The sequence below is a fragment of the Pyrus communis genome, chromosome 9 (assembly GCF_963583255.1).
Source record: "Pyrus communis chromosome 9, drPyrComm1.1, whole genome shotgun sequence".
NCBI lineage: Eukaryota > Viridiplantae > Streptophyta > Magnoliopsida > Rosales > Rosaceae > Pyrus > Pyrus communis.
Window position 1 is genome coordinate 8,646,483 of NC_084811.1, and position 12,389 is coordinate 8,658,871.

A 12,389-nucleotide genomic window follows, 5' to 3' on the forward strand; every position below is an offset into this window, starting at 1 on the left:
ATTGTCATTTGGTTAGATCATATACATAACCATGAATCCTAATCTTCCTGAACAATGCACCAAAAAGAATTTTCTTTTCGGTGAACCCTAAAAATATGCTTTTCACACTTTCTACGAACAATCGATCACTTGATTCACTACCACGGCCGATGGGAACTTTCAAAACACAATCCGAACACGGACAACACCCTTCATAATGCAAAGGTGTGGAAAATTAAATATGAAGCACAGATAAAACAGAGAAGAAAGTAATGTGTATAACAGAACATAGTCATATTGTATAACGTAAATCAAGCTGCATCCGTTCTGAAATAGTTCACGCTACAAATTAATAGGATATCTCCATTAGTCGCAAGAAAATTGCATCTCTATTGCGAATACATAAAAAAGAAACAGATCATTAGTTGCCTTCATATTTTGGGTCGGCCATCACATAATGATACGCTATTACCAGTACAAATATGAAGATGCCGAGAAAATTGGCAAAGAAGCCCAGGTCCTGATCATCCATCATCTGTAACATCAAAACGAAAGAACTAGAAAGTTCAGCAGAACAATTCAGTGTTCCTCAATATCATGTGAAATACTTGTTAAAATAGGCTTCCTACACACACTTGTCAGATGACGGAATAAGGGTGAAGGAAGGATGACGGAATAAATGTGAAAGGAATGTGTAGGGAATGACACAACAAATGAAAACTAAAACCCAAAAACTGTAAAAAAAAATTAAGTTGTTTTCACTTTCAAGTTTTTGTTTTCAGATAATCTCCTTTATTTCTCCATCATCGCTCCCATCACCTCCCTTCATCCTTCTCGCGCCTCATTTCTCCCACGTACTTTCCCTCTATCTAAAGCACAAAAAATGAAAACTAGAAGACCAAAAATGAAATGGTTATCAAAACGTGCACTAGTTGACCCTACAAAAAGATCACATCTAAATGAAGTTCAAACTCAAAAACTATCAACCAGAAAACAAGCAACATCGCAGAAACGATTGAAATCAACAAATAAAGCATACAGAGGAAATCGGGTTGTGTTTATAACTTGTATATTAATCGGAAACGTTAAGTGTTCTAATAAAACAGAAAATCATACCCAACTAAACCTTTCATGTATCCAACTCATATTACTACATCTATTCGTTCCCAACTGTTTTCCTTTGGCAACATTTCGTAGATCATAAAACACCCATTACACTTAAATTCTCGACGCAAATGTATACGTAGTGATTAAAAATTCTTATGCTTCCTTTGAGTTACCCTTCATTCCTCGCAATTACACTAGCAAAACAATGCTTGAATTTCGTATCCGTATTCAGCTAAGCATCCAATTTCAAAACCCAAATACATCAAAACTTGATTCTTTCAAAGAATTCAACTTTTCGACTTAATATACAAAACCCATAACCAAATTAATAATTAAAAATTTCCAAATGACTCGGTCCAGAATATAGATCTACAAAACGGATAAACAAACCCGCAATTGCGTAGCAAAACAAAGCAAAGAATTTGGAACTGGAATCATGAATTTCGAGATCTTACGGATCGAAGTGATCATAATCCGAAGAATTGAGAAACAGGACGAGAATCTTACAGTTTTTGGAGTCGATTACTCAGTCAATGACGAAGCTTGAGCCTTCTGAAACTAGCGAAAACTGTTTGTGCTGTGCGTCAAGGAGAGACACAAACTAATATATTACAGTGACGAAACGGCGTCGTATTGTGTGTCGGTATTGAAAAATAAAAGAGGGAAAATAAAAAGAAAGCAAGTGTGGCTGCTGGGATTCGAGCCCAGGTCTCCACGGCCACAACGTGGAATTCTTACCACTAAACTACAGCCACAAGTTGATAAGTTGTTTACAGATATTTATTTGTAGCTACACTAGAGGGGCTAATTTTTTTCCCTTTTCTTTTGGTCTAGAGCGTCAACACGCGTACTTTTGTTTTGTAATTTTCTTTCGTTATCACTACAAGACCACCTCGTCGAATCAGGTAATTTGGGTTTGTCATGTCAATCCTAGACTTGGCATTTTTCATCCGACCCGATCCTACTTGATAAAATTAGTATTCGAATGAATGATAAACGGATCAACTCGTTAATCACCTGTTAAATAACGGGTCATTTTGGATGAACCCACGAAACCCGGACTTTTGTGTAATTTCAACATTCCTATTAGAAAACCCTCAGGGCTCAGGTTCCTCATGTCTCTCTCTCGCACTATCGCACGTCTTTGCTATTTGAGACAGAGAGATCGCTCATCGGCCATCGTTGTGCTCCTTCCCTTCCGGCTCCACCACTCTATCTCTTTGGTAAGCTTCGATTCCCTTCCACAGTTCCACCTGTTCTTTCATGCGTAACAATATACATACTGAAATTTGTTCATGGGTTGTGCTCCTTCCCTTCCACCTTTGGTTTTTTTTTTTTTTGGTTGTGTTTGGGATAATGGGTTTTGCTTTTTGTTCATGGGTTTTGTGTAAAATTTGTTCATTTGTATATTCTCCGATTAAAATTTTCATTTTTGGGTAATTTGGAGCTATTAATTTACCTATTTCTTCACATCGATTAAAAGTAATGGATGACGAAAGAAGAAATGTTTTGCGATTCGTTAAGGCTCATGAAGTTAAAAGTATTGAGTTTGCGATTCGTTAATGCCGATGTGTGTAATTTGGATGACAAAAGAAGAAATGTTTTGTGATTCGTTAATGCCGAGGTGTATAATTCATTAAGGCTCATGTTTTGCGATTCCGAGGCTCATGAAGTTAAAAGTATTGAGTTTGCTTTGTTTTGGTTGGTTTTTGGATTGGAATTGGGTTGTTGTTGTTGTTTGGTTTTACTGAAATTGATATGAACAACATAAGTTACTGCTCAGTGCTCAGTAAGTTTCTATATCCTCCATGTGTAGGCATCCTGCTCTGCTGGTCATACTTATATATTTCCTTCTATTTTTCTCCTGGCCTTCGAAATGTTTCCCTTTTAGGTGCTTCTTATATTCATAGGTGCTTACTGCTTAGTAATTAATTTGATTGAGACTTGAGACTCTATTGTGAATTACCCAGACTTGAGACTCTGGATGTTTATTACATTGAACTTTAGTAATTAATTTGATTGAGACTTGAGACTCTATTGTGAATTACCCAGACTTGAGACTCTGGATGTTTATTACATTGAACTTTAGTAATTAATTTGAAGTCATGCTTTATATTTTGCACTGTCTCTTGATTGTGGATCGAGAACTGGCAGTGGCAATGGCACTTATCCACACAGAGTACACACACTTACCTACACTTACACACACATTTTATATACATACACAGTACACGCACATGCAATGTCACACAAACACTGTCATGTACTTGGACACACACAACACATACAATATATACTCACACGCTTATGCCTTTTTTTATCACTTGGAAGATTTTGTTGTTTTTCCTTAGCAATACAATATACGCTTACACACTTATGCAGCACATGCACTCACACACATAGTACACACATTGTTGTTTTTCCTTATTTGATTATTGGGATGCCAAACTTTAAGAATTTGTGTTTAATTTGATTCTTTGGTATACTCAGTTAATTAAGGCTGTTCTTAACTTTCTGTTTCCTGATTGAATTTGTTTTGATTCAATTGGGTTTGTGAGCTAAATTGCAAAGAGAGGGGGGGTTTGGTTTCCGAATGGCTCTTATGTGTTGTGTATGAGGTTAGAGGATTTGAACTAAACCACGCAAGAAACATTCATAATAATGTGCAAGTAGGTATTGCATATATAAATTGCATATACACTTAATGGTTTGCATTGCTTGCTGTTTTTGCATAATGGTTTCATTATGTGCTTAGGTTGGTTTAAAACCCAGGTTCTGTGAGTTTAGCGGTTTAATTGGGGGAATGAAAAATTAAACTTGGCCTTTCATTGAAGATGGTTAAACAATTGGAGTTTGTTTAGCTTTAGAGAAAGAGGGTGCTGACTTGGAAGAACTCACCGAAGAAATTTTGGACATGCGCTTTAACGAAAACTCGAGACAATGCTCCAATAGTATTAGTCTTGATTAAGCATGGTATGTATTTTAGCTTGTTCTTTTAAAGATATTTTTCTGTGATGTTTAATGATTAGGATGGATTGTGCAAGATTAATGCTTTTCTTACTAATGGAAATTTCACTTGTCAAGGAAATTTCACTTAAGGTGAATGTTGAAGGCAAAAAAGAAGCAGAGGATGCAATGTAAGAAGAAGGTTGGCAAAAAAGCAGTAGAGAATGCAATCATGCAATGCAAGAAGAAATAGAGCCAATGTAGACTCTGTAGTGAGACATTGATTGAGACTTTAGAAAGAGAATTACTATGTTTTATTTAAACAATTTCCTGATCTATGTTAAGATTCGGAGACCCGTGTAATTGATCTGTGTTTTAATTTAATCAGTTGTTATCCATTTTAATTGGCCTATTAATCAACTTGATGTTCAAAATGTGTTTCCACATGGTTCTTTGAGTGAGGAAGTTTATATGCGGCAACCCCTTGGTTTATTGATCAGCAACGCTCGTTGCAACCATGGGTCGTGGTTGTAGTTGTTTCATTTAGTTCTTGAGGCAAAGTAAACATGACAGACATAAACATGTTTTGTGACATTCCCAATCTTGTATTCTTGTGCATCGTAATAAAGCTCCAAGTGTTCATCAAATCACTCCATAACTTGCATATGCACACAAACTGAATGAAGGAAGGAGGTAGCTAGCACAAGCACTAGGATGCTAAGAACAAGGGTAATTGATTTGGATGAAATGTGTGTAAAAAAAAAAAAAAAAAAAAAAAAAAAAAAAAAAAAAAAAAAAGGTTAACGGGTGAAACGGGTTGAAATGGGTGATCCGTTAGCTTAACGGGTTGGTTCGGGTGACCCGTTAGCTTAACGGGTCGGGTTCAACTCGACCCAAACCCAATAAACCCGACCACTTTACAGGTCTAGTCAATCTCATGATCGTCACGCTAAACTTTAACTTGTCAAAGTTATAATCACTTTTGATATTTGAGTTTTGACTTTTCTCTACTTATTCATGAGATTTTTTGGCTATATGGGAGAAGAAGAGAGACACCAAAAAATAACTAATTTAGCTCTAGCAATACCAAAACAATCATTCACCAAAGAAGAATCCACCTCCACAATCAGATGAGAAAAGTTTCTTGTTTTAACCATCTTCAAACCATAGTGCAAAGCAGAGAAATTCCTGAACCACTTTCATAAAACCAATAATCTAATTATCATGCCAATCCCTAGTTAACCTTTTACTTCCAATTAGCCCATTGGAATTAGACCTGACAATTTCTTGCACGGCTCATTAATTCGATACAAACGATATGAAAATGATGGGTTTTTTGTCAACACGTTAATTAGTCGGATCGTTATCAGGTCACCCATTAAGAATTGGTTAATAAAAAGTTCTTAATAGGTCTACTCGCAGATAACTTGTTAAGAAAAAATGTTAGTTTCGTAATTTTGAACCATTAAAAATACCTTCTACAGCCATCCTTGTCGTTGGATTTTTTTTTATACCCTCTCACTCTATAACTCTCTAGGCCAGAGTCCGGCCTCCCAATACCAAATTTGTTTGTATTCTCTCCGTCTAGACTCTCGATGCTCGCTTTCTCTCTCCGATGGCCATCTCTTTGTCTATGTTCAAGCCACTACAGCAACCACATGCGTATCTAATCTCGCAATCCAAGGCACCGCCGCACTAATGAATCATGACCACCGTCACCAACTTTGAATAATTGTGTATCATTCATACATTAATCTAATATCATTCTCGTACGAGAAAATTAAGTAACTATGCCTTTACTAATTGTGCTCGACCCTTAGTTAATATCAGGTAGATTAGTTGCTAGTCCTGTAGATTGACGAGAATGTACTTGAACCATGGCCCTTTTATTTATTTATTGACTAGGGTTAATGATTCAAACAATGAACCTTCTTCAACATTAGAAAGAGCTACTATTAGGTTATCTCCAATTTAAGATCTAAAATTTCAAAATTTAGTCCCGTATTTTCAATTATTCATCTATACATATGAGGTTAATAATTTAAAGGTAAGAAACCTGTAATTTTCATCCTCAATTTATAATTTATTAAACTTTTGTATTTATTGAAACTTTTTAGCTAATTTGGAATTAGTTTTTATACGATCTTTTTTGTTGACGATTGAATTATTATTTAAGCATTGATTAACGTGTTTATTTCTTATTTATGATACATCGTTTAGTTTACAAATTGTTCAAAACAAATTGTCCGACCTCAATCTCGAAAATTCAAATTTTCTGTTAAACCATTTTCAAACATCAATTGGAAGGATAATTTCATGTTTGTGCTAAGTGATTAGTTAATTAGTTCATTCACGACGCAAAAAAAAAGCTCAATCCGAGTCGCCCCGATTATGTAGACGTAGTTCACGCTTAAATCCAACGGTTCACAGTCATATCTGTCGAAAAAACACAAAACTCGCCACATCATCGATCCTCGTGAACCCAGAATCCGCACACCAGTCTTCTACTCCCCGCCAGTCGTCGATCCAAACACGATCCACGGTCGCCCCTCACCCAAACCCACGCACGGATCGCAACTCTCAACCGTCGATTGTGCCCAATCCGAACCCAAAATCTCACATAAACAAACACAAAACCCACGTTTCACTCCCAAACCTCTCTCTTTATAAACACCCCAGCTTCCCTCTCGTTCCCCGCAAACACCTGCACGCCGAATTTGAAAACCCGATCCCAAATCAAAACCCTAATTTCATATCGCAGCAATGACGGGACGCGGCAAGGGAGGCAAGGGGCTGGGAAAGGGAGGAGCCAAGAGGCACAGGAAGGTGCTGAGGGACAACATCCAGGGCATCACCAAGCCCGCTATCCGCCGTCTGGCTCGCCGTGGTGGCGTCAAGCGTATCAGTGGCCTCATCTACGAGGAGACCCGTGGAGTGCTCAAGATCTTCTTGGAGAATGTGATCCGTGACGCTGTGACCTACACTGAGCACGCCAGGAGGAAGACTGTGACGGCGATGGACGTCGTCTACGCCCTCAAGAGGCAGGGCAGGACTCTCTACGGGTTTGGGGGTTAGGTTATTAGGGTTTCGGATTGGGGATTTTGTAAATGGGTTGGTTGGTGGGTAGAATTAGGTATGGAAGTGCTTCAGTTTTATGTTTTGAATTTGGATTTGAATGGAAAATCTACTTGTTTTCACTTGATTTTGCTTGTTAATTATTATTCATCTTATATTTGTATTAATTGTGATCTATTTTGTTTTCGACTTAGAACAATTTTGTTCTAAGTTTATCAAATAATTTACGGAATTCAGATACACGAATGCCCCACTTTGTTAACAGGGTTAAGGTTATGGAATGGACTTGTCTCGGAAGTTAGTCGGGCTCCCTTTGAACCCTATTTGTCAATGCTATGTTAGAAGCATGTCTAGTGGGCTTGGTGAATTTTGGTCAAATGGGTACTACTTTTTTCTTTGTTAAATAATAGAAATGTTAAACTAGGGAGTGATGAAATTTGAATATGCTTTGTTAGATTAGATATTAAATTAGAAAGTCGATGGAATTCAAATTTGTTGTTAGATTAGATATTAAATTAGGAAGTTGATGGAATTCAAATTTGCAGATTAGATGTTAAATTAAATAATTGACGGAATTCAAATATGCAAGAGTAACACTCGTCCGTTAGAGGGCTATTTGCGCTAGGGGTGGAAAAAATTCCCAAAAATCCCGAACCGAACCGAAAAAATCCCGATCCCAAACCAAAAATTTCCCAAACCGAAATTCCCGAAATTTTTGGGATGCTATCCCGAACCGATCCCAAAATTTCGGTATGGGATTCGGGATTGGCTTCTCGATATTTCGGGAATCCCATACCAAACCGAAAATATATAATATTAATTATTATATATATTATTCTTTTATAATTGATGCTAGTAGTTTCTAATTCATGCTCTGCAACCTGGAATGCCCTACACCTTGCATATTTTTCATGTTTTGTTTGATATTCATGTGGATTTTATTATTGCTGCTGTCATGGCTGATGCTTTTAGAAGGCTTGATTAGTTTGTCTCTCAACATATTGCAAAAATGGTTTAATTAATTTGAATTTTGACTATGATAAAAACAGTCAGGCATGCCAATGTTCAATTAAATAGTAGTGTGAATGAAATGAAATTCCTAGTTCATGAATGTGTTCTTGAATTATATATTTGAAGAACAATTCATAATTTCATATTTCAATTTGGGATTCCCGATTTGTCCCAAAATCCCGAAAATATTTCGGGATTCCCGAAATTTGGGATTCCCGAAAATTTGGTTTGGGATTGATCTTCAAATTCCCGTCCCGAAAAATTTTGGTTTGGGATTCGGGATACTAGTTTCGGTATGGTATCCCATACCGAACCACCCCTAATTTGCGCAATGCATGTACAATTGAAGTCTAGTTTTCTGGAGAAACCGTTTGAGCAAACATCTACAATTAATGCTTTGTGAATTTCTTTTACGGTGCGACGCATTTGTATTTTCTTTCTTATAAATGGATCGATTCATTCTTGGCCTTGTCAGAAGTGTTTCTGTTCATTTTGCATCTACTTTGATGTTAGAGTAGTTTTAAAATGATGTAGATCAATGGCAGTCCAAGGCGCAAATCAAACTATAAGTGTGAGTTTGTTGCGTTGGACTATCTCGGACTGTATTAGTTTTGAAGACTAAACTCGATTGACTTAGACTAAATTAAGTTAGACTAACTTAGTGAAACATTTAGTGTAGTTTCAGATTAAGAACTAAAAACAATAACAAATTCTAATATTATATTATTTAATTCACTATATTATTAATTTAGATTTATTATTATTTTATTCATTTTTGTCTATATTTTTCCTCTCTAGAAACCTTGTAGTGCTTTCCTATTTCTTTTCTATTCATTTCCCTCACCCTTCATAAGTTTCTCCATCCTAATCCCTCTTTTTTCTTTGTCCCTCTCCCTTTTCATCTCCTCCTTTTTCTTCCTATTTTTCTTCGTTCATCTCCCTTGTTTCTTTTTCTAATTTTTCTAAGACGCAATTGACAAATCAGAACCCATATTAGAGTTTGAGTCATATGGATACTCATTGTTTTGCTTCTCCGGCGTCAATGACGAAGGTCTGCGATTAGAGAGTCTGGAGTGCATGTGTAATTAGAACAGCTCTTGTGCATGTGTGAATGGACGACTGCTGTGCTTTTCATACGCACATCGATTTTTTTTTTGTTTTTTTTGGGTATCGAATTTGGGTTTGGATTTGGTTTTGAGAATTGGAAAGAGTGCATATTTGGTTTTGAGGGATTTAGGTTTGAAAATGGTATATGAAAGGGGCGAAGTAGAGCAGTAGGTAAATGGGATTTGGGTTTCGAATTTTGCGAGGAACAAGTAGGAAGAGGATGGGGGGGCGAAGCAAGGAGTTGGTCTTAGTAATCCGGCCGATTTCGCGGGGTCTCGCTAAGACCCTTTAGCGAAGCCGTTAGTCTTGGTTAGTCAGGGCGAGTCTCATTAAAGCTTGTCCCGGCATGGAACAAACACTGCATTGCATTCCCACTTAATCTAATCCAGTCTAGTGAATGCTAGCGAGTGCAAACAAACGCACCCTAAGAGAAGAACAAAGTGTTCCAAATTTGAGTTCTAGTGTCCGTTTTGAGCCATGACCCAAAATTTCTACAAGAACAACGATACAATCGCTCAACCATGTTGTGGCATACAGGCATTAGTTTGTTATCTTTCATTTTTTTTTTTTGCTCCAAAAACAACCAACCACTATCTAAAGAAAAACCTCGAGTATAACTAGGCGTAAGCATAATACCAGCCAGCCCGTTTAAAACTTATTGGTACAGTTATAGGTAACGTTTAAATAAATAAACGGATATGGATATAACTGTTTAACCGTAAAACTTAAATGGATGATTGTGTGGTTGCAAATGGTTACTCATTTAACCGTTTATTTTAACATTTATAAAATAAAAAACTATCTAACTTCTCTCCCAAACTCCGTATTTAACTATTTATTTTAGTATATGTTTGTAAGAAAAATTGAGACATTTGTATATATTTCAAAAGTTCAAATGAAGCGGCATGGTGCATGGCTTGTTTAAGATGTTATATTCAATTAGGATTTTGTGAGAGTTCCACATAATTTAAATCTATGGAATATGAGAGAGTTTGAGAAAGAAAAAAAAAAAAAAAGAATTCCCCACAGATTTTGAGTGAATTAATTACAACTTCAAGAAAATTCACATGAATTGTGAGAGAATTCTTTACATCGCTTAGAGAATTTCAGAGAATTTGATCAACAATTTCCTTCCCTTTACAAAGCCAAAATTAGTTTCATCCTACAGATACCAAATCGCAATACGAAGTTCACATGCAATGTTTTCAACTAGCTATCAAAGTGAAATTAAACGTTTGCATCCAAAATCTTGAAAGTTAAGGCTTACAAAATAAACTAGCTATCAAAGGTTTTCAAACACAAATTGCATACTCCAATCCGTAAAAACAATTAATTCTCTATTTCTCATCTTTGAGTGCTATCACTCACAACATATGTCCACATATTTGTAGCTATACTAGCTCTCCATGCATTAGCAATCTGTCGTTATTGCTCTTGAGTTCGATTACCTAGTTCATCATCATTTTCTTCATCTTCATGTTCGATTGGAAATTCATCAGCACGACACTCCTTGCGAAGAAAGTTGTGCAATCCTGCACAAGCTAACACTAACTCTGCTTGTGTTTTAATTGGAAATGAAGGTGCGGACTTAAAAATTGTGAATTGAGATTTAAATACACCAAATATCCTCTCCACTACGTTTCTCAAGGAAGCATGTTGAAGATTGAGCAACTCATTCACATTTACGGGGTCACAATCGTTACCAGCAAAATCTTGGAGATGATATCGAACATCTCAAAATGAAGCTAAAATTTAACAACGATTTGCAAATCCACAATCCACTAGAAAAAAAAAAATTACCTAAAATTAAAACACATAAAGTTATTACTTATGGTACGTCCTAGTGTAAATAAATAAATAAATGAATGAATATGAACAATCTGGCACTTTAAGTCTGTTCCTCCTTGATACAGCATCATATAACAGTTTGAAGTCATGAGCTGAACCCTCCCATCCGTTAAGAATATCTATGAATTCCAAATCAAAGTTACAAGCAACTAATACATTCTGTGATATTTTACCATGACAATTACGATAGCTAGCTACTTCGAGTCCTGATACCATTGCTGGTATATGTGTTCCATCAATAGCTCCAGCACAATCCTAAAATAATTATAAGAGTTGATACATAGCTAAGAATATGTTTATGAAACCAGTTTAATCAGAACATGGTTAAGATAAGTACAAATTACTAACCTTAAAATCAGGGTAAAATCTTGTACTTTCTCTTATTTTAGTTGGCATCGTGGATCCAGGTTAGATTATCAAATCTGGTGCAATTGTGTTCAAGGCCTTCAGAACGTTGTTGAAATTTTTGTTTGTTGTAAAATGTGACCGTTGAAATGTGTCTCGAGTTTGGCAATATCGAGAATTTTGACCAACAATGAGTAGAAATGTGGCAACCATTTCTTCAATACAAATAACTCTTGTACCCTTATTAACTACTATGAATCAGATGAAGAAAATGAAGAACTGTGTATGAAGATTTGTAGAGAAAGAAAGAGAGAGAGAAGAATGAAAGAAATGGTTGAGACTTTTCAAATTGCTTTTCATGAAAATGTAAAGGTTTACAATATATGCTATATATAGCATTTTACACTTTGACCGTTCATCTCTAACCACCTAACTAACTTTTAACAACTTAACTAACTACCAACAATTCTCAACTATATTTAGCTGACATGACACACACTCTATTCGCTAATGATACATGTCTACACTTATCAAGTACAACACTTTTAGTGACCAATTTTTTAATCAGTAGATAATCGCGCACACTCAATAAGAGAAGAGTCCCCTAATTAGCCACCACTGGAAGACGCGTCACCGATGCATGTCCTCTTATTAGTTCATGTTTGATGAAAACACAATTTTGAAAAGTGAGGGTCTATTAGACTATTATTCCAACCAAGGAACACAATTCAAGCGTGAAAAAACCGGCAAAGATCCTCAATTGGTTCAGATGCATATCACACTCAGCTTTTCTTAAAGGACAATAATCGTGTGTTTGATTTGTTCATATCGATAAACCTAATCGGAATACTTTCTAGTAAATTGTTTCATTTTCCTTCAAGATCACCATTATCCATTTCATTTTCAGTGGCCCTTTTTTTTTCAGAACAATAAGTGCATCCAAGAACAGTATATAAATTATATAATTATAT

The 12,389-nt window shown here is 36.0% G+C and overlaps 2 protein-coding genes, 1 long non-coding RNA gene and 1 other non-coding gene across 4 annotated transcripts; 2 read left to right on the plus strand and 2 right to left on the minus strand.

Annotated features, from left to right (window-relative positions):
• Positions 1-254: 254 nt before the first annotated feature.
• LOC137745926 (dolichyl-diphosphooligosaccharide--protein glycosyltransferase subunit 4A) lies at positions 255-1,605 on the minus strand. Its single transcript, XM_068485957.1, has 2 exons — positions 1,594-1,605; positions 255-514 (listed from the first exon to the last, which is right to left on the minus strand). The coding sequence occupies exon 2, from the start codon at positions 512-514 to the stop codon at positions 401-403; it is 114 nt and encodes a 37-aa protein (XP_068342058.1). The 5' UTR covers positions 1,594-1,605; the 3' UTR covers positions 255-400.
• A 164-nt stretch (positions 1,606-1,769) lies between these two features.
• Positions 1,770-1,841, minus strand: TRNAH-GUG (transfer RNA histidin (anticodon GUG)). The gene has a single exon. It is a non-coding gene; the product is annotated as a tRNA-His (tRNA).
• A 344-nt stretch (positions 1,842-2,185) lies between these two features.
• Positions 2,186-4,430, plus strand: LOC137745951 (uncharacterized). The gene is made up of 3 exons (XR_011069756.1): positions 2,186-2,309; positions 3,842-4,059; positions 4,171-4,430. It is a non-coding gene; the product is annotated as an uncharacterized lncRNA (long non-coding RNA).
• Positions 4,431-6,716: 2,286 nt separating this feature from the next.
• LOC137744776 (histone H4-like) lies at positions 6,717-7,234 on the plus strand. Its single transcript, XM_068484574.1, has one exon. The coding sequence runs from the start codon at positions 6,796-6,798 to the stop codon at positions 7,105-7,107; it is 312 nt and encodes a 103-aa protein (XP_068340675.1). The 5' UTR covers positions 6,717-6,795; the 3' UTR covers positions 7,108-7,234.
• The last annotated feature ends 5,155 nt before the right edge of the window (positions 7,235-12,389 follow it).